This window comes from Pseudonaja textilis, chromosome 2 (genome assembly GCF_049901715.1).
Source record: "Pseudonaja textilis isolate UNSWEBS1 chromosome 2, rPseTex1.2, whole genome shotgun sequence".
NCBI lineage: Eukaryota > Metazoa > Chordata > Lepidosauria > Squamata > Elapidae > Pseudonaja > Pseudonaja textilis.
Window position 1 is genome coordinate 95,279,713 of NC_141991.1, and position 22,530 is coordinate 95,302,242.

Below are 22,530 nucleotides of genomic sequence, written 5' to 3' on the forward strand. Positions count from 1 at the left end.
TAACCGGATCATACTGTACATCTGTGTTTTGTCATTTGTGCAAGTTATAAAACAGATGAACAGAAGTATGAATAAGGGTAGCCCTTTCTTCTGAAAAAAAATGGATTCCTAAAACTTCCAACAAATTTTGGTTAGCACAATTATGTCTTATAAAATGATTTTTTTTTTATTTCAACAGTTTCAAAGCCAACCCACTTTTAAGATAAAATTTTCAGGCTCTGGGTCACAACTCCAGGAAATCACAAGCAAATTTGAGGGAGTTTCAAGTTTGAACAGGGCTTCTTTATTTAGAAAAAGAAATTTAAAGGAGTTATTCGGTTAGAAGAAATAGAAAATACACCAAAAAAAGCAGAATTTTATAGTCTCTGCCTTTGCACAGAGAGCATAGTCTGGCCCAAATTCTGGTAGGGCTTCTACACTTAAAGCAGGATCAAAACATGTTCCCAGTCTACCTTTCAGACAAATGGTTATCCAATCCCTTCTTAAAAACTTCCAGTATTGGAATATTCAGAACTTCTGGAGGCAAGTTGTTCCACTGATTAATTGTTCTAGCATGAAAGTTCTCTTTAGTTCTAATTTGCTTTTCTCCTGGATTAATTTCCTTTTTTTTAATTAAAGAAAAACCTTTTTTGAAAATTAACATATTAAAATATATACAAATATATCAATAAAAGAAAAGTATGTTGGTATATTTCGCCATCGTTTTCTTGACAGTACAAAATCTTGGCTGCATTTATACATTCCAAATGTCCATCCATTTCAAAAGATTCTCATTGATCATACAAGCATACAAAATATTTTTTTTCTCTTTTTAACCTATATCTTTCATGTTTTGTACCTATCCATTGGTACCAATTATTCCAAATTGTATAGTATTCTGAGTCCTCTTTGTTATTCAATTCCATGGTGAGTCTATCCATTTCTGTGCATTCAAAAAATTTACGAATTATTACTCCATCTCCTGGATTAATTTCCATCCATTGATTCTTGTTCTGTCTTCAGGTGCTTTGGAGTATAACTTGATTCCCTCTTCTTTGTGGTAACCCCTAAAATGTTGGAGCACTGCTTTATGTCACCCCTAGTCCTTCTTTTCATTAAACTAGACATACCCAGTTGTTCTTTATATGTTTTAGCTTCCAGTCCCCTAATATCTTTGTTGCTCCTCTCTGTTCTTTTTCTAGAGTCTCAACATCTTTTTTACATCATGGCAACCCAAACTGGATGCAGTATTCCAAGTGCAATCTTACCAAGGCATTATAAAATGTTATTAACACTTCACATGATCTTGATTCTGTCCCTGTGATTCTGAGCCTAGAACTGTATTGGTGTCAGGTTTCTGACAGATACCCTAATTAAGTTATGAGTCTCAAGCGAAGCTTCAAAAGAAATCCAGTTATTTATTAGGAGCTTCATGCCAGCACAAACCAGGTGGAGCCAACTCTGGCCTCAGTTAATTCGTGTTTTGCCTTTGACCCTGTTTCCCTCTCCCTCCAATATGTGTCATCAGTCACATTCCCCAAGAAAGCAATTTTGCAGGTTGTAAAAGTCCCTCCCTTCAGCCACTGTGGGTTTCCACAGAGATAGCCATGGAGATTTTGATGGAATGTGCCTTGTTTTGACTGAGATGTGGGTTGACAGTTGGATTTTTTGGCAGCTGCAGCACACTTCTGGCTCATATTTAAGTGATTGTCTGCTATAACTTTAAGATCCCTCTTCCAGTTACTACTATTAAGCCATGTACATCTATGCTATACCTGTGCATTTGGTTTTTCTTGCCTAGATATAGAACCCTACTTTTTTTAAACTATTGAATTTCATTTTGTTAGATAGTGCCCAATGTTCAAGTCTGTCAAGATCCTTCTATACCTTAAGCTCCTATTCTAGAGTGTTGGCTATTCCTGGCAGCTTCCTATCAAATGTGTTGAGCTTCCTATCTATCCCCTCATCCAAAACATTGATGAAGATATTGAAGAGTACTGAGCCTAAAACAAAGCCTTGGGGTACCCCACTGCATACTTCCCTCCATGTAGATGCAGTCCCATTGAGGAGTACACATTGAGTGTGGTTGGTCATCCAGTTACGAATCCATCTAGTGATGATGTCCAACCCACATTTTTCTATCTTAGGTTGTCATCTACTTTATCAAATGCTTTACTGAAGTCCAAGTAAATCATATCCACAGCATTCCTCTGGTCAATTAATTTTATCACTTTGTCAAAGAATGCAATAAGGTTTGTCTGGCATGATCTGTTTTTGACAAACATAGAGGCATGATTGTTTTTGGTTATGGCTTTTTTTTGCCTCTAGGTGTTCACTGATTTGTTACTTGATTATCTTTCCCAGAATCTTCCCAGTATTGAGGTGAGGCTGATAAGTCTGTATTTTCCTGGATCTATTTTTTTTCTCATTTTTTGAAGATGGAACTATATCAGCTCTTTTCCTCTGGTAATTTCCCAGTGATCCAAGATCTTTGGAAGATATAGTTCAGTAGTTCTGAGGAACATATCTGCCAGTTCCTTCAGTATCTTGGGGTGTAATCCATCTGGTCCTGGTGATTTGAACTCCTCTAAGGTGGGCAGGTGTTCACTTACAATTTTCTTGCATATTTTAGCTTCTATTCAGGGGTGGGATTCTACTGGTTCAGACCAGCTCTATAGAACTGGTTGTTATGATTCTGCGCAGTTTGAAGAACCATCAAATCATGCCCCTGGTTGGCCCCATCTCTCTCCACCCTCCCCTCCCCACCCAGTCAGTCCTTATTGTGCATGCCCGACATCGTGTGCATGCCTGACATCGCTGACTACATTCTCCCCCCAGTCATTCCCTGAGGTATTTCTTTTCTTTCCCCTCCTGACAATCAAATGTTCTGATGATCAGCTGTGCCAGGATTCCCCTCGGTGTCTTACTGCTTTGCCCAGGAAGCTTCCCTGAGGCCCAGGAGGCAAAAAGGGGTGCTCGGAGGGGGTTAGGCCTTCTGGGAGCAAAAACACCTCCCTGGAAGGCTTCCCTGAAGCCCAGGAGGCCCAAAATGGAGCACAGGGGGTGTTACGTGTCCCCCCATGCTCCATTTTTTGCCTTCCTGGGCCCCAGGGAAGCTTCCTGGGAGCAAAACACCCCCCCAAGAGGCTAAACTGAGGCCCAGGATGCAAAAAAATTGGGGGGCAGATGCTGCAAAAAAGCCACGCCCACCCAGTCACATGGCCATGCCTACCTAGCCATGCCCACAGAACCGGTTGTTAAAAAATTTGAATCCCACCCCTGCTTGTATTCCTAATCTGTTTTTTATGGTACTGTTTTTGATAGGTTGGACTGTTTTTTTTTTCTTTTTGTGTAAAGACGGATGCAAAAAATGAGATAAGCAGTTCTGCTTTCTCCCTATTGCTTGCCACCTTTTTGCCACTTTCTCTCATTAATGAACCAATCATTACCTTGGGATTTTTTCTTTTTACATGTTGATATAAATTTTTTTCTTTGTTTGTTATTTTTAACTTTCGTCACAAGCTTTAGTTTAACAAGCCAGCGGCCAGCTTGTCCAAGCTAAATAAAAGTAACGGCTGAAGCACAGCCTGATAGCTTACATATGCAAAGCTGGATCACTGGCTGCAAATGTCCCTGTGGTGCTCAGACAGCTGGCAACAAATTTAGGATTTTCTGAAATTGCCACTCTAAAGAACCAGCAGAAATTCTAAATGATTAAGAAACACCATCTCCAAACTAAAACTTACATTTCAGAACTAATGCAAAACTCATCCTATTAAATATAATTTTAAACTTGAAGTTTATTTTTCATTTCCAGTTAAAAGGCTTGATTTTTGAAAATTTTTAGAGTTCAATCATTGTTTTATTTGATATATAGCTTGAAATTTAATTATTCAAAATAAATAGCATGGTTTATCTGGCTATTTCTTGCTTAAATCTAAAACATCTAAGGAAGTAAATGATACAATAACTTTCCCTAAATGATCGGGAAAGAGATTTTAACATTATATGGAGTTGATTCATTGCCTTCATTCATGGAGTCAGTTCACCACAAACTTTGAGAATTCCTGAAATAAGTGAAGACCTTATCAATTATCAACAGTGAAAGAAACTATGGGGAGGGGAGGACTGGAAGAGAAGGCAGACATAGACAATCACAAGATAGCAAACAAATTGGTTGACAGGTTTTTGTATAAAACAACTTAGCCCAGGTGGAAAAAAATGCGTAGAAGCATTTCAAATCATTCAGAGCTGATAAGAGGTGTCAAACTCGTGGCATCCTGTTCTCATCAAGTGACATATCATGACTTTTTCCCTTTCACTAAACCAGGGGTGGGCATCGCCAGCGCAGGATGCATCCGGCCCGCGGGCCGTGATTTTGACACCCTGGATTCAGAGGGACTTCACATTAATTAACTCACTATACAATATATGAAGGTGGAAAAATCTTACAGTTTCCAAGATTCCCCCTCTAGCTGTGAAAATACCATACTGAAAGCCTTGCTCTTGTCTACTGTATGACAAACAGCTATTTTTTCCCATCTCTCTGTCTTTCTCTGAGAGCATATATCTATGCAAATTGACTTGAGAAGAGGATGGTTGGGCTGCTTATGTCATGTGAACTGTAAAATGTGGCTTGTGCAGCCATTTATGTAAATGGCAGCACTCCATTTGCTGCTAAGGTTTGGATGATACCCACTTTTCTCCTCAAGCCATTTTAAATTCAGAAAGTAATTTAATCACATATCTGTCAGCAGAGGTCACTGATTGTACTGCAGTTTAGACTAAAAGCATCTCCATCGAAGTACTTTGCTGCTGAATGAGAGCACTATGCATAGACTAACCTTATAGCAACATTATAATAGGATCTTAAAACCAGGACTACAAATAGATGGGCAAGGAAGGATTTCTGTGCAACTCCTTGCTGAAATTCACATTACAAATTCACCTGAAAGTTCCCAGGTCCTTTTTTTAAAAAAAAGAATTTTTGCTGTGCAACAGTGAATAATTTTACAATGGCTATTAATGAGTTCCAGAAAATTCTGCTACAGCTGAGGAGTTTGACTCTTAGTTCAAAAGATTTGGGAGCTAGTTTTCTGCAAATGATATTACTCAAGAAAGAAGGGACAGACATATTTCTAGCTACATATCTGTGAAGCTAAACATTCTCTTGAAAATTCCAGGTTCTCCTGTAAAACCCTGTCATTGTACCCTAACTCCCAGCTTATTGTTATTGCAGACTACATTAAATTTTATGGCAAAACTACAAAGTAGGGGGAAAAGAACATTGTTATTGAGAAAGCTTATTTTTTCTTGTTCCTTTGAGTCCAACCTAAATCAGGTTGTGTAAGAAAGCTGGGGCCTTCATTACATTACATTATATATTATGTAGTACCCCTCATGACTTGTGTGTGTGTGTGTGTGTGTGTGTGTGTGTGTGTGCATGTAATATATGTATATCTTCTGTCTGTTTTGTAGGGTTTTTATGTCCTGATTAGCTGGCAACATTGTGTTTCCTGTATTGGAGGCTTTTAGTGCGGCTTGGCTTCGGGTAAATGGACGGCTATCATTTATTAGGAAGCCAGGTTTCTGTGAGTCACACTTTCACAGCCATTTAAAATTTAAAACTGAAACAGCTGTGAAAGTCTGACTCACAGACGAACACAATACAGAAGCCTGATAATGGCAGATGAGATTCTGCCAAAACGTTGCTACAACTTTAAAAGCACAACTACAATGACGTGGGAAAATACCCGAACAAAGCTGAATGCCATACATGTAAGTACCCACGAAAACTTAAGAAAACAAATATATCTATCTATCTATCTCTCTCTCTCTATCTATCTATCTATCTATCTATCTATCTATCTCTCTCTTTGGTTATTCGGGTTTTCTCCTGTATAAAATTGGAAATATCTAGGCGACGTTTCGATGAAGTCTCATTCATCATTTTCAGGCTTATGTCTTCAGCTTTGTGTTTCTCGGAGTAATTACTCTGAGAAGCACAAAGCCGAAGACACAAGCCTGAAGATAATGAATGAGATTTCATCGAAACGTCGCCTAGATACTTCCAATTTTATGCGGGAGAAAACCCGAACAACCAAAGATCCACATACAAATACCCGCGAGAACCTCAGGAAATATATATATATATTCAAGACCATATTGGTTGGAAACACGTGGAAGTGGCCTTCATCCTGCACTGGATAGACAATTGCTAGAAAGATGATAATGATGATAGATTTAGATGGAGATGGAGATGATGTAGATGTAGAGGTAGAGGTAGAGGTAGAGGTAGAGGTAGAATAGAATAGAATAGAATAGAATAGAATAGAATAGAATAGAATAGAATAGAATAGAATAGAATTCTTTATTGGCCAAGAGTGATTAGACAGACACACAGGAAATTTGTTTCCAGTGCTTAAGCTCTCAATGAACATAGAACAATAGTGATATCATTAACATAGTCATTGTAAAATACATTCATCATAAAACTTTACATAGAACACACACACACACACACATTAATCTAAAGGATCTGGATGCTCTATCTGCCTCATCATCCTTTAGCTATGGAGTTACACCTAGAAGATTCTCAGCAATTAAAGGAACATAATAAATTCCCAGAAAGATGTACATAAGGTAATGACTATGCTGTCATAGTGGACAGAAAATTTCATCAATGTAAAATAAGTCATTACATTACTGAGGAAATGCAGATTACAATAGACATGCCAGTTTAAATTGGAGAGCTGCTATAGTTTGGGGAAATAGGGCCATAGGAAAGAATATAACATATGTAGCTCAGGATTGAACTATGGAGTCCTTGGTACCTTCTGAGCTTGATTGTTTATTTGCACATGTTTCATTACATGACTAGGTAACATCCTCAGTGCTAGTGAGTATGAGGTTTCCTCCATTTATATCTAGTAGCTTGCTCTACCATTTTGGGTAGGGAAATGGTCTTACTTTTTCTATTAATTGTTTGAGTACATTGTTTCTTAAACTCAAGTAACTTTAAAATGTATGGACTTCAACTCCCAGAACTCCCCAGCCAGTCCAAAAACACTGTGTGTGTGTGTGTGTGTGTGTGTGTGTGTAATAAAACCCAGGTTATAAAGAAATGTTTTTACCAACTTTATTGGTTTCTCTTAAATCTTTCATTTATTTTATTACTAACACATCTTATATAATAATGTTTGTTCATCAGCAGCCAGAATGTAGGCAAATTCCTTTGACTCAAATGTGCTTCCTTGTGGCTTTGTTCCAGCAGATAATATATAATGAAATTCCTCAGAATCAGTCCTAAGCTGGAACTTTAAAACCTCACAATTTATTGCCCAGCTTTTAAAGTTCTATGTAGTCAAGCCTGACCTCAGAATTACAAAATGTTTATAGGGAGAGAAAAAAAGAATTCTTCATAATCAAAAAATATAAATGGAAGACCAATCTTTTAAATAACAAATGAGACATGAAGCGATGTAGAATTATTTTACTACTATTTTGATCATTGGCCTGAACAATCATAAGAAAAAAGAATTTATTCCAATCTTTATTATAAAGATTATAAGATGGTTTAGGCTTCAAACGGCCCATTCTCACATGGCATGTTTCCCTTCCATTTGCTATTCCTCGGCCATGGAATGAACCAAATATTATAAATGTTTCAAATGAATTGAATCATTAAACTGTGGATGGCATTCAAGATGAATGTCTCAACGCACTCAGAAACTGTCAATTGCAAGGCTGTAAAACTGTAACAACTGAGATGTAGAAAGATTTTTGGACACGAGAAGTGATAGGTACATTCAGAATTCCACACTGTTCCTGAAGGCTAAACAATTCTTAACATACCAGAAGGCAATAGAGCATTACTTACCATATCGTGATCTGAAACAGGACCAAAGCTGGTAACAAAGACGTCAGTCTTCACTTCAGTTACACGCTCTGATGAATCAGGAAATTGGGACAGTGAATGCCGATCATTAACTTTCTTTAAATTCAAGCAACATATCTTGTTCCAGAAGAAAACACATTTATTTTTATTAAAGATACTAAAAGGAGGTGATAACTCTGTATCAGATGCTTTACATGTGCAGTCTCTGGGCTGTCCATTTAGACTTATGAATGACTTGTAAAAACCCTGCCTCTGGAGAGCAGTTACTATGCTACTGTATGTGTACATCATACAGAACTAGAGAGACCTAGTCTGATGCGGCTGTAGATATTCGTAGTTCATCCACATCAATATTTAATCAGTTAAGCTTAAACCAGGGGGATGCTACCGGTTTTGCCTGGCTCTATAGAACCGGTAGCTCTGAAGAGCAGCAGACACCAAACTGGTTCTGTGTTTGCTGCTGTGTGGCCCACCCACCCGCGCTCTTACCTCTCCTTTATTTCCTGCTCTTTCAACCTCAGCTGCTTTGCGCGGGACAGCTGAGGTTGTAAAAAGTGGCTTTTCAAATGCTGAGCACCTGCTCACAGTGCTTTTCAGTGTCTGGGTGGCAGAGCTTAAGGTTTTTTACATGTGCGCACAGCAAAACATAGTCACCGAACCGGTAATAACACCGGTTGAATCCCCCCCTGGCTTAAACCCATAAAATCATCTGCGAACTACGTATGATCTTTTGCATACCAGACACATTTCTTCTCAGAAGGAATTCTATTTCAAAAGAAGTTCTCAGAAGGAACGTTCAAAGCTTTGTGCAGGCAGTCCTATGATCACAATTAAGGCCAACATTTCCATTGCTAAGTGAGGCAGTTGTTAAGTGAGTTGCACTTCATTTTATACCCTTATTTTACCACCATTGTTAAGCAAAACACTGCCACTTTTGAGTGAATCACGTGGTCATGAAATGAATCTGGCTTCCCCCGTTGATTTTGATTGTCAGAAATGGGATGGAAAGGTTACAAATGGTGATCACGTGATCTTGAGATAGCGCAACCATCATAAATGCATGCCAGTTGCCAAGCACCTGAATTCTGATCATGCAACCATGGGGATGCTGTAACAGTCATGTGTGAAAAACAAACATGTCACTTTTTTCACTGCCCTTGTAACTTCATTAAATGAATAATTGTAAATCAAGGACTACATGTATAGTCCTCCAAATTTAGAACTCCATTTGGAATTCAGAGAAATATCCTATTAAATAAAGGTCAGTGGTATGTATACGATCCTTTCCCCATAACCTTCTTGAAAGAGAAAAAATAAGCAGACATATCATAGTTACAATCTGGTTAGGGAGGCCATAATAATGCAGTATGCTATTATATAAACTGAAAAATTGAGAAAATAAAGACTTCAAAATCTATTTTATCAATCTGTCTAAACATTAAAGAAAGATGCCGATATATATTTGCCACCCATGACTGTAATATATTGTTTCTGTTTTGCTTTAGCGCTCCCAGGGCCAACAGCCATAAGAATGATGCTGAAAAGGCACTGTGATGGTGGACTCTATTAATTAGCCATCCAATAAAATTGGTATGATCTAATCAAATCTCCCTATGAGGATATTAGAGGAAGGGGTTTCTTAAAATTTAATTAGGTTGTGAGGGAATTCTAAAGACTGTCACAATGAGAACTAACCTGTTATTGCAAGTCTAAGGTGATTCCCCCAAGAAATATATTCATCCTGAAAAAATGAATATTTTCTTAGCCTAGCAATCAGTACCAGAACTTTGATTTTGCGTGATTTCAATGAAAGCTAGTTAGACTACAAACTGAGCCAGCAATGGGTACTTTCCTTTTCAGAGGGGAAATGTTTCAGATAGGGTGAATTGAAGCAGAGAAACAGAAGGGAAAGATTTTCTAATGCTTCATTTGACTCCCACTGTCTGTTTCAAATTATTCTCCATTTACAATGCTTTTTATTGAAATAATAATTTTTAAAAAAATCCTAACTAAAGACAAAACTTCTGGGCTTTCTGAATTTAGCTAAAAAGGTACAGGTATAACCATAGTCTTCAAATGGAACATGGAACAAGTTCTCATTATTTCTAGTGTGTTGTTATTCAAGTTATAAAATAAAATTTCTTAGGTCCAGTGAAAAACACTATGACTAAGGTCTATTCTGAAAATAATGAAAGCGTGGAAAAGAAAAGTGTCTGATAATTTGCTATTTTTTTTTACTATTTTGAAGGGGTTGGAAAGTTTGCAATATTTCAGAATAGAGCTGGATCTAATCCCAAATCAAGGGCAGATAGTAATGTAACAGAATAAATCTTTTAGGATCTTTGAATGAAAATTGCTGTAAGCTAAGTATAATGGTTGAAAAGGGTATTATAAAAGATTAACTGCTGCTATTCATTTATCCTCCCTGTCTTTTCCAATTCTTAATGAAGCTGAAATCTGACTATACCCACTACTCATATATTTATTTGCATTCATAATCCCTATCTAACTACCCCATCCCACCAGGATGCTGAAAATATTTTTTTTAATTTTTTAAAATTTATTTCTCTATTGTGCTGGATTCCACACTGGAGCCTTTCTGCAGCTAAAGATGTGCTCTGGCATGCAGAACTGGAAGCATCAGCCAGTGGTTTCATGCCATACTTCAAATATTATTTTTATAACCTTCCAATAATATAGATTAAAATGAAACAGGTATTATAGAGAACTCATAGCCAGATCATCCATAAATTTCTTCAAACAGAAGTTCCATTGGATATAACAATACTCACTTCCTGGAAACTACATATGTATCAACTTAAGCTTCTCTTTTGATGAGGGTGAAATGGTTTTCTGCAATTTCAAAAAACCTCATTTTCTAAAACCATTTCCTTCCTTTAACCAATTCCAAATCTTTCACTTTCTATAAAAACTTATTTTCTTAATGCAACTGTTCTTTTTCAGTTTCTAATTTCTTTTTCAATTCTTTTTTTAAAAATATATTTCATTAGTTATATAAGGCAGTTCATTGTCAAATATTAAAAAAATAAAAATGAACAACAGACTACTCAAAAAGGGGGGAAAAACCCAATACAATAACACTAATAAAACATATAAAAAGACAAAAAACCTATAATTGAAATATATCCCAAGTGCACCGGATTTATAAATCTTAAAAAGATGAAACAGCTTTCAAGATTTCCCCCAGCCTGTCCAATAATTCTTTTCCAAAGGGAAATATAATGTGACATTTTCTGATTGACAGAAAATATAATTTTTTAAAAAATTGCTAGGTCGCACATCTCTAAAATCAAATCCTTTGTATCTGGAGTTATTCTATTTTTCTATCTGCTAAGAATTATTCTTTTTGCTATTCCTAAAGCATGAGTAACCTTTGTTCAGAACATGTTAATTTCCATGAAGAAGGTATATAATTTAATGCAATACACCTTACTTTAAAAATCAAAGCTTTCCCAATTGTTTTCTTTATATAGCATTATGGAAAAGGAATATGTAGAAGAATATTAGAACTTTCTAATTTCTTATTTATACTCTTGGGCTAAAATGTCATAATAGTGATGTAAGGGCGGAGAGATGTTTGTTTATGGTTTATTTGTTAAGGCACACATTGCCCACTGGTTTTATCTTTGCAAACCTTGGACTTTTTGCCAGATTTGGAAAGGCCAAATCTTCCCCTCATAGACACAGCTACGACTTGATCCAATCTCAGCTCTTTCAAATATCTGCTTTGTCTGAAACAATTCTAAATTGAAGTCTGTGTAATTGCTCGACTTTCTGTACTGAATATGGATCAATCAGTGCTTATTATCATGAAAATATCACCCCTCCTATGGGTTATTCTCAGGATGCTACATGTTTAGTTAGAAGTGACCTGTAATGAAGGTATAATCAGAGAAATATACACTGAAAATGTCCTTATTTTACTTTACTCTCATTTGAAATTATTACTTTTTTTTTTCAAATTGTAAGGATAGTAAATAATTATTTTGAAAACACAATAAAAAAAAACCTCAAGGGGGGGTCCTGCATAACTCAAACTGTTTTAGCATATCATCTCATGTGCACAATGTATCTCTAAGGGTCTTATGAATTTGCAGACATTAGTAAGACACTAAAGGTGTATTTAAAGAGACTGAAAATGTTCTGCATGCCACCTATATATTATTTTCAGTCTATGAAGTTCTGCTTTGATTCCTCATCTCTTCTTTTACAGACAGCAAAAGGAGATTTTATATAAAATAAAAGGTGAGCAAAACCTCTACAAATGGCCACCATTGGTGGAGATGCTGATGCAAGTGTTAGAAATGGGTGCTAATTAATGTTTAATAACCTTGAATAAGGAACCAAATATTTGTACTATAATTAGATACTCTGATCTCAGCCATGTACGGGAAATAAATCTTAGGCATGGAAACCAGAATGTACAAAGAATTCTAAACCATCTCAGCTATAATAGGATTCCCTTGGGCTTATTCAGTTGTCTACAGGGTATAGCCATGAACCATATCCATCTGGGCCCTTTGATTTTCAGTCCTACTTTCAGAGCTTTCCAGGGGTGGGATACTACAGGGTTAACTACTGGTTCGGGATTTACGAGGTTCAGTGATTTATGATGTGCTTCCCTGCACACTGAGAGCGGGTGCACCTATAAATCGTCATCAGCACACTGCGTGCAGAGAAGCAGCCTTTGAAACAGCCCTCTTTTCTTGCTTTTTTAACTGCAGCTGTGCCTTGTTCAGCAGCTGAAGTTGAAAAATCAGGAAATAAAGATCAGGTAAGAGCCCGGGTGGGCGGGCGGGTAAAAACATCTGCAGACATAGAACTGGTTCTATGTCTGCTGCTCTTCAGAACTACCAGTTCTACAGAGGTGGACAGAACCAGTAGAAACCCACCCCTGGAGCTATCCAAATCCTAGCCCTGAAGCATTTTAATCATATGATATCAAGCGTCCATCCTGAAATCTGAGATACAACATTTATACAAATTTATTTACTCTTCTTAAATGAGATGCATCTGCTTTTATTTCTATACTATGCTAAATGATACTATTAGTTCTTTCTCAATGACTGATGTAGCAATTACCATTGTATTAATTAGGAACTGAGAAATATTTATTTTGGAACCTATCTCACAGAAATATTGTTACTTCAGAAGAAAATTGGCAGAAAAAATATTGTTACTTTAAGTCAACCAGATAACTGTTGATATTCTTACATTTTACTTTCAAAATTATATTCAAAATTCAAGAGATTCATTACCTTCTAGAGTTCCCATCAGTAGAATGAATGATGAAAACTGCTTAAGTGAACTAACTACTCTACACAATTCAATCAAATACCTTATTTTAAATAGATTGCAGAAAGTGATAAAAAGCACTGAATATTTAATTAACTACAGAACTCTTTAATGATTTTTGGTGACTATTAAATGTGGCAGTTGGTCAAATCTTTAGATTTCTATGAAGGATGCATAGGTGAGAATTGAAAGCACCTTTTACTATTTTTATTCTTAGCCGATGCTTCAGGATCTAGACAGACCATTCTGTGCCTCTAAAGTGAGGGCTGCATAAACAAACATATTTTTTTTTTTGCTTTTGGCACAGCATTTGCAGAAACTAATGAACAATACCTTAAACAGGTACAGTTTGCATCCAGACTATCCCTCTATGAACAGAATGGTTTATTTAGTTTATGTAAGTGACCGACATCTAGTAAAAAATTCTTATGGGAAGAAGAAGAAAAAACTCTCAAATCTTGTACTACCATGGATTCCATTCATCTCCTACATTGTTCCTGAATTTTAAATTATTCTTTTCAAAAACACCTTTTCTGGATAGACAATGCTTATAGGACCTTCGGATACAAGCTATTTTTTTCCAGGAATTATAATTTCTGAAGCAAATAGACATCCCAGCTGAGTACTCAATTTCCTCCATTTTCACAGTTTCACAATTTATTAGGTGTATCATTGACTTGAAAGTCAATTAGATCGTGAAATATTAGTTTCGGCTGAAATTCACATTTCTGGTTGCTGTATGAAATAACAATCAAAACTGCAAACAGTGCTATAATTGGTTTATATTTAGTATGATAACTCTTGACTATGTCCACAAAAACTCTCATGGTTCCATCCCATCCTTGACCCGAAACACACGTTAAAATTTTTAATTTTAAAAAATTAAAATAAAATCTACCCTTAAATATTAAAGCATACTGGAAAATTCCAATAGAAAATGTAAATTAAATGTTAATAGTAATGCCTAGAACCATATGGGATATTAACTGTCATGAATTACAAGTCTATGCAATTCTAAATGCATGATCTAAATTTCAGTTTACTTTCCCTTTATGTTCAAGAATGTGTTCATACACAACTAAGAATAGGCAACTTTTTGCAAGCATCATACCCTTCCATGATATAAGAATGATTTAAAAATTGTGGACTAAATTGGGCAATACCAAAAAGTACCTATTTGACAGTAAGGGCATTCTACTTCATGTACAAACTGAGGAACTATTAATAAGAATCAAAACTGAATAAATTGTTAATGTATCTCTTGTTGAACTTTTTTACCTCAGACTCATTTGAATTGAATTGATACTGCTTAAACCAATCTGTCCAGAGGACTAGCAGCCAATCAGACACTTTAATATAAAATGTCTTCTTTTTTTGAATCAAGTTTAATGGAAAATACTTGAAGAATGTCATGCAATGTAAGTAATCTCCCAATTTTCATTTTTTTTAAATTGAAACATTATTTCCAGATTCAATGCATGTTATAATAATGAAAAACCAATGTTTCAAGTCCGAATTAAAAGGGGTCCTAGAAAACATATTTCTTCAGCTTTGCATCAAAGTACATGGTACATTTTCAAAGTAAAGGTAAAATGTTTCCCCATCCATTCCTGTCTGACTCTAAGAGGAAGTGCTTATCTCCATTTCTTAGTTGAGGGAGCCAGTGTTATTTGAAGACATTTCCCGTAGTCATGTGGTCAGCATGACTATACCCCGAGGCACACAGAATGCTGTTACTGTCCCACTATTTATCTACTCTTATGTTTTTAAACTGCTAGATGGGCAGGAGCTGGGGCAGGTAATGGCAGCTTCCCCTGTCACATGGTGTTCAGGTCTCAAACTGGGCTTTCCAGCTGACAAGCTCAGTGTCTTTAACCATCTTCATCATTTAGTTTATTAATTTATTAATTTTATCATTTTATAAGTCTACAAAACAAAATGGCTAAAATGCATAAAAGGCATGTTAAATAACATTGTTTTTGCAGATTTTTCAATAATTGCAACAATACATACCTCCCAATCCTGGTCTTAGACGGTTATCATAACCATCAAGTAAACGATCCAGAATTCGGGTGAATATAGTTGTATTGTCTTTAATTTCATCTTGTAAGGAAGTTTGTCCATAGCTGAAAACAAAACCACCATAGTATATGCTGATTACTGCCTAAAATAAAGATACGCATGCTATTAATTTAAGTCTTTAATCCACCAACAATCTTGTCCAATGATATTCCTGAAACTTATTTGATCGTTCTTCTACTGATTAGTAGATTTGGAAGCTCTACCATCAATGATGGATTAAAGGGGTATTATACGATTCCTTCTTCTTTCACTTTTCAAGTATTCATATTCTTTGAAAACCGTATGTCAAACCTAGATAATAAATTACACTGGGAGTTTTATTGTTCAGCCCATCTTTAATGTATTTCTGATGCATAAATACTTTGCAAGTATAACAAAGCATCTTCCCATTAACTACCCAATCCTAAAATAATTTAGTATCCTTGCCTACATGAAAAATACACTGATAGCTCATATAATGCAGCCTCTTTTATATACTGGTAAATATATAATGGCTCCATATAATGCAGCCTCTTTTATATACTGGTAAAGACTACAATCCCTATTGTGGGAAAAATTAAATGATTTTATTATTTTTATTACAATTCATTTCCTTTTTAATCTAAATATTTTGGACTTTTTTGATATATCAATTAGTTTAGGAAAGCAAAATAAATTCATTTCCTGGTGAATCGGAAATTCCATTTTAGAGTGACAAATTTTATAACAATAGCCCAGGGATCTGTATCCATGTTTCTTTTTCCACAGTGCTATTATTTGACAGTTAACATTCTTGAAAGTGTATACTGCATATGCCTATGTGCATGTCCATGTCTGTGTGTGGCAAAACATTACAATACCTATAGCAAGTAATTTCCAGGTATTTGCAATAGTCACGAGCTAAATTTTGATCTCATCTTCAGATCTGTATTGTTCTTGTTATTAAGACTGTCCTATATTTTCTTCTCTACAGTAAATTACACTGTTTTCTCCTAATTATCTATCATGGTTGTCTCAGAGCCAAATCCTGGAGTCCTTCCTCTACCCTTTAACCAGGGAAGATCCCATTTGTAAAATATGATGTTTGCCAGTGTAAACTCAGCAGGATTCAGCCCTTGAACCTCCAGCTGCTTCCTTCTTCATCATTTTGTCACATGCATTATTACTGAATCAGCCTTCCTTAGATATCCAATGTGATGTGATTAAGAAACATAGTTTGGCGGAAATATCTCTTCCAAACTATAGAGCTTCACGAATGTTAATCTAGGAAATATTTCTTTTAGGCAATGAATTATGCAATTTTAAAAATTCACTCAATAAGTCTTCGAGCTGTTCAAATTTATAGATTTGAAAAATGTGATTATTATAATTTATATGCCTTTAGCCTAATGCTGTCTACCTATCATTAGTAATAACATTTAATTGATTGTTTGTTAATAATACCTCATCTCTAGAGGACCGACCAAAACTTACATTTCTGTTCAAATTGTAAATTGGTAATTCAGTAGATATTTCTTCTTTTGATAGTAGAGAACCTTTTATATTGTTTTTAGATTTAAATTTAGAACCAGAATGAGCTATCTTATACTATTTGGTTAAAAAGAGATGAGTGCCTTCATACATTCAAGATGGAATCCCACTTTCATGTTGCATCATCTATCAACTACATCTTCTAGTGGGTGGGTGGGTTGATAGCATTTGAAAGTTATTTTCACTTCAGAAAACTAACTGTAGGCATGTCATTAATAGCTAAGAGTGGCAGAAGGTACCGAGCTTGCAATTCCCCGTTTTTTTTTCTTTTTCTAAGCACAAAAAATTCCAAGAGACCAATTAAAAAAAAACAAAAAGAGGATAAAATTACAGATATTATACAATTAGTTTTAAAGCTTCAAAATGGCATTAATATAAAATTGCATATTAGAACATCATCCTGTCTGAATCCTTTGACAATTCCAAAGTCAGTATCAAAATCAGATTATTATAATTATCAACTGTACAACCATTTGATAAGACAAAATATTCCCATGTATTTTCACTCAGACATTTTATCAAATAAAGTGTAGTCAAACTCTTGCTGAAATCTAATGAAATCCCATTCTTTTTTTAATGCATGAGGTGGAATCATTTCTATTTTTTCTATGCATAAAATTTTAGTATACATTTGCACTATCTAAAAGCAAACTGGATTGTCTTCTGGGACTACCATTATTTTCAATACCAACATAACTTGTTCAAAATCAACCTGATTCTTAGAGGTCAAATTGAATTTAGGCTGGGTTTAACCATGGATACTACTCCAAAAGCCACACGTTTCATTTTAATGCTTGAATATTTTAATAAAACCAATTGGAATTTCCCTGAAGTGTGAAGGTCTTCAACAGCACTGAATTCAGTGGTCAAGCCTATATTTTTACAGATAAATATACATGTTGAAAAGACAAGTGTGAATATATACCAGTAATAAACTAAAGATGTGATTAATTTAGGAATCAGATTTTAAGTGTATCATAACTATCAAGTTACAGGTAAAGCAAGCTACTACTATTAGTTTCTTTTTAAAAAATACTATATTCATATATCCATTTATTTTACAATAAAAAGTGTCCATGTTCAGATATTTATGTGTTCATGTGGTCATTCACATATTCTGCTAATATTTAGAACCTTAACATTAATAGCCTGATCCAAATAATAATACAATATGAAACACTGCCCACATTTTTCACTTTTACTTAGCTTTGTATGAGGGAGGGAGGGAGGGAGGGAGGAGGGAGGAAGGGAGGAAGGAAGGAAGGAAGGAAGGGAGGGAGGGAGGAAGGGCCTCCTAGATATATTGAGCAAAACTCATTCAATCCTTGAATTTTTTTTCCCTTTGTGCTATTGATTTGTTAGTGGTTAGAAGTCATACATGAGTAAAGATTGGGCAAATGTGTTATCTAAAAAGTGATTGTTTTTTTAATGTAGAGTTTAAGCAACTTGAAGAAAAATGTCATTTACAATGTCTGTGTTTCACATTAAAAAAAGTATAATAAAACACTGTACACTGACTCCATCTACAGGTCATTATAATAGTAACACCTCATACAATTTTTCAAAAGCAGGGAAATGCTTCTTGATTTTTCTGGTGCAAATCTTAGTTCTGGTGAAACATGCAAGCCAGCATGTGGTATGGAAAAAAATTATAAAAGAAACAGCCTTTCCGTTCTCTTGTCTCTTCAGGAGATGAGTTTTTTCTTCTTTCATCACTGATCTGCTATATAAAGTATTGTATCCTTTTATGCTCTATTCTTTTAGAAAACACGGTAAAACTAAATTGGATTGCCTCTGATGCTCAGATTCTTTTTACAAACGTATATTATTTGTAGTAAGGTTAATTTAAATTACTCTCCTGAACAACGGATATTACCAGTGCACCAATATTGGTATTTGTAATTTGAAGGAAAAGATGTATTTTTTCATTCATTAGTTCTATTGCTAACAGAAATGCAGTCTATATAGATAGATGTCAGCATAAGAAGGCTTTCCATTTACCATTCAGGCAGGGTTCAGGAAGGTGAAGTGGATTTCATTCAACTAATGTTAATAACAGTCTTCCCCATGAAGTTACTGCTTACAGACTGCATCCTGATCATGCAAACTGTCTGCTGATATGAAATGTTCAGTTCATATGTATAGTAACCAGACCTTATTATTATAATTATAATCTTCAACCCAATATCTTTACTGAAGTGTATTTTCATGAAGAAAAGCCAATCTTAAGAGTCTGGCAGCTTGGTCATATTCTTTCTCTGAAAGCACAAGATCATAGCAGCAGAAACATCCCTATGTAAAATGCTACATGCAGCATTACTGCTGGCAAACTTTATCTGCAAAGAGGACCATTCTCTTTGCAGCTACATTGAAATCATTAATCTATTTGTAGTTTGGATCCAATAGTCCTGACTAAACTCTTTCTCAATCATAATCCCACCTGAGATGTTTTGCAACCAAGCTTTAGTTTTATTTAAATTTCCTCAGATTTTGGCTTAGGTGGGATTGAAGCAGAATCAACCTCTCCCTCCAAAACAGTATGTATGAATCAAACCTTTTTTCCACACTTGCTTTTAAGCAATGATAAAAGACAATCCAAAATATTAAAAAAAAAAACTCTTTTCCCACCTTTTTCCAGGTAAAGTGCTCATAAGAAGAACCCAGGCCCAAAAGCGGTCATAAAGAAGATGCATCATTTTGCTAGTAGATTATGGAAGCTGAAAACAATAGAAAACCAGAAGTAAGCATTCTTTGCTTTGACCAATTATTTGAAAATACAACAGGTTTAAAAGAACTTGTGATGGTTTTCCTTAAAAGCAAGGAGTTATCTCACAATGGTAGGACTTTCAGAGGGAAAGGTCTCTTCCAGGTACACTTATGTGTTTCATTTTCTTGAAAGTAGGGTATCCCTGAGTTAGTTTCATAGTAAAGGTTAAATCATTTTCTTTTCTTTTTCAAGAACATTGGAATTCAAGTGTCTTTCTAATTTTCTTTCATCCCTAAAAAAGGATTATTGTTAAGTTCACAATTTGTATACCTATTTTACAATAACATAGAACTTAGAACCTATTTTAGCATTAAGGAATCAGATCCCACTGCTTGATTATCTCAGTGGGAAAAAAGAGGAAAGATCTTCTCCTAAAGTCCTTGAAAGCTCTAGAAGGTCCTGAAAAGGACAGAACTTTCTTCTGGAGAGAGATCCAAGCATATGCCCATTTAGCAAGCTAGTTGAAAACAGCATATATTTAAAAAGCTTAATAGGAGTATAAGATACAGAGTTGCAGTGCTTTCTTTCACTAGTAATAGTTCTATTAATCCCCAAAGCATATGAAATGAACATGAAATAATGATAAAGATTATTGCATCCATATTGCCTTCAAACCTTTCCTTCCTTCCTTCCTTCCTTCCTTCCTTCCTTCCTTCCTTCCTTCCTTCCTTCCTTCCTTCCTTCCTCCCTCCCTCCCTCCCTTCCTTCCTTCCTCCCTTCCTTCCTTCTTCCTTTTAAAATATCCTGTTGCAAAATATTCCATATGGCACCTTTTCACTTAATGACTGAGTCCAGTCCAGTTTCAGCTAAGATGTTTTCTAAAAGCAAACCTGCCCTATATTTCCCACCTGGTAATTAACTGGTAATTTTGCAAGGCAACCTGACCATTGTAATTTTCCTGTTTATAGCCCAGGCTTAGCTGCTTGCTCCTTGCTCCATACTTACTGCTGAAATCCACTCCGGTTGCACTGTTTCTACCAGATACGTCCTTCCTCCTCCTCCTCCCTCCTTCTCCCAAACCTCCTGACAGCCCTGAAGCTCAGTACAGACAACATAACCACCATCACCAAAAAAAAAAAAAAAGGCAGAGAAGAAGAAAACCTAACAGGATGGTCCTTGTATAAAATGTCCGAAACCTAAAGCAAAAGGCAAGGCAAGGTGAACAAAATGATGACAGGTGTCCAGGTGGAGTTTAATAGATGATGGTTCACAATGCTGCTTCTCCTGGAAAAAGAAGAAGAAGAAGAAGAAGAGGAAGAGTGTTGCATCTCTAGGAGAGATGAGAAAAGCTCCACTTCTTTTCAGCCTGAACTTTTACACTGAACCTGCTCTTGCAAGTCATTTCAGAGATACCAGCAGATGGAAGATGCTTTTTCTTCTTACTCTACATTTCTCCCATACCACCATCCTTAAAATAACTAATGAGGATGGGGGCAGGGAGATACATTGCTAGAGTTGCCCGTAGATGAGAGGGGAAAGTGGGAAATCACCAAGTGTGAAAACAAACCACACAAACAAACAAACCGACAAACAAACCAATCCGCTCCTGATCCTTTCCTGCCGCTCCATTTTACCACCCTAATCTTGGAATAGTTGAAATAAAAAGAGCAAAAGGGAAATCCCAGTCCATCTCTTCCCCACTATGGGCACATCCGTTCAAACCTGGAGCCATCATTCAAGAGGCATTTCTGCCTTAAGTAATTTTTGCCTGCTTCAGAGCCAGAGATGAAGACTTGGTGAAAAGGGGAGGGGGTGGTATTTATGGATTTGCAGCCAGCATAGCAACTTTGTTCTCCTCTCCCTGAGAAAGTCATCCATTGCCCCCAATCCATCCAGTTCTGGTTGGAAACGTCTGAAATAATCCCTGCTAATCCTAGGGTCCCCATCTCCTCCGTTTTAGTCCCCCCGCCCTCCAACCCTCCTCCTCCTCCCCCCGAGTCTGATCAATTGCCCATCCACCGCTGCAGATTTTCAACCGGGGTCGGGGGATGGGGGGAGGTAAGGGGGGAGAAAGCAGGGTCCCTCATTCCGACGAAATACCTGCTAAGGAAGAAAGCAGCAGTAAGGAGCCCTCTCCGTCCACAAATGCTCCTCCTGTGAAAAAGGGAGCGGGCTGGCAAAGGGAAGGGAGAAGGGAGGGAGCCTGAAAAATGATTCTAGAGCGGTACTCACCTCGAGACCCTCTGGGCACGGCGTCGCCGATGCAGCGGGAAAGTCTGCCCGAGCGGCTCCGCCAAGAAGCCAAGGCTGCGAGGGCGCTTTAGAGCACTGAGTCTCCGCGGCTCTTCTCAGTCACTCACGAGCTTTTAGCCATCATGGACTCTGCCGCCGCCGCCGCTTTGCTCTTCGATTTTTAACACCCAGATTCCCTTTCCGTGGGATTCGACTCGCAGCTCTACAACAAAAAGCTTTGCACTTTACCAAGACAGTAGTAGTACGTCCCGGGGTAAACCGGATGTGAAATAGGCTGTGACTTCATGCCAGAGAGATTTTATTTTAGAAGGGAAGGTGGTACCAAGCTCTCATCTAGAGACTAATCCGCCCATTTTTTTTTCTCCAAATATGCAGCACAATTTAACTTCAGCGCTCTCGCCCTAATCTCTTTCTCTCTGGCTGCATGCTCAAATCCTTTCTACACTCTGCATCACGATGGCTGTTGCTGTTGTGGTGCTTACTGTGGAAGGGAAGGGAAATGTTTGGAAGACCAGATGGAGGACAGAAACTACACTTACAATCTTCAGAGAGTTGCGACCGAAAACTGGTGCGGAATAATGATAGCCGTCACTAAACACCACCCTCACCACTCATCCGCCCCACTCTGCCTCTCTTTTTATTCAGTCTTTGGACAAATATTCTTCCAGTTTATAAATATACAGGGTACCTGGAAGAGATTAAAGAGCTCTCTCTCTCTCTCTCTTTTTTTTTTTTTCTCTTTCCTTACATGCACCCATTGGGTATGTTTTCTGTGTGATTCCATTGG

General features: G+C 36.6%; 1 protein-coding gene across 6 annotated transcripts in view; it reads right to left on the bottom strand.

The window, feature by feature from the left end:
- LOC113433479 (gamma-aminobutyric acid receptor subunit alpha-1) overlaps positions 1 to 22,179 on the bottom strand; it is a 39,832-nt gene extending 17,653 nt beyond the window's left edge. The window contains exons 1-5 of one of the 6 annotated variants that reach the window (XM_087924573.1): positions 21,591 to 21,676; positions 20,657 to 20,774; positions 19,412 to 19,500; positions 15,206 to 15,318; positions 7,859 to 7,926 (exon numbers count right to left, since the gene is read on the bottom strand). In XM_087924573.1, coding sequence (XP_087780699.1) covers positions 7,859 to 7,926; positions 15,206 to 15,318; positions 19,412 to 19,479 — 249 coding nt within the window. In that variant the 5' untranslated portion in view covers positions 19,480 to 19,500; positions 20,657 to 20,774; positions 21,591 to 21,676. Of the gene's footprint in view, positions 1 to 7,858; positions 7,927 to 15,205; positions 15,319 to 19,411; positions 19,501 to 20,398; positions 20,422 to 20,495; positions 20,578 to 20,651; positions 20,775 to 21,590; positions 21,679 to 21,722 lie in introns of those variants that run through there. The other 5 variants (XM_087924572.1, XM_087924571.1, XM_087924574.1 and 2 more) reach the window with 5 other exon arrangements.
- Between the last annotated feature and the right edge of the window lie 351 nt (positions 22,180 to 22,530).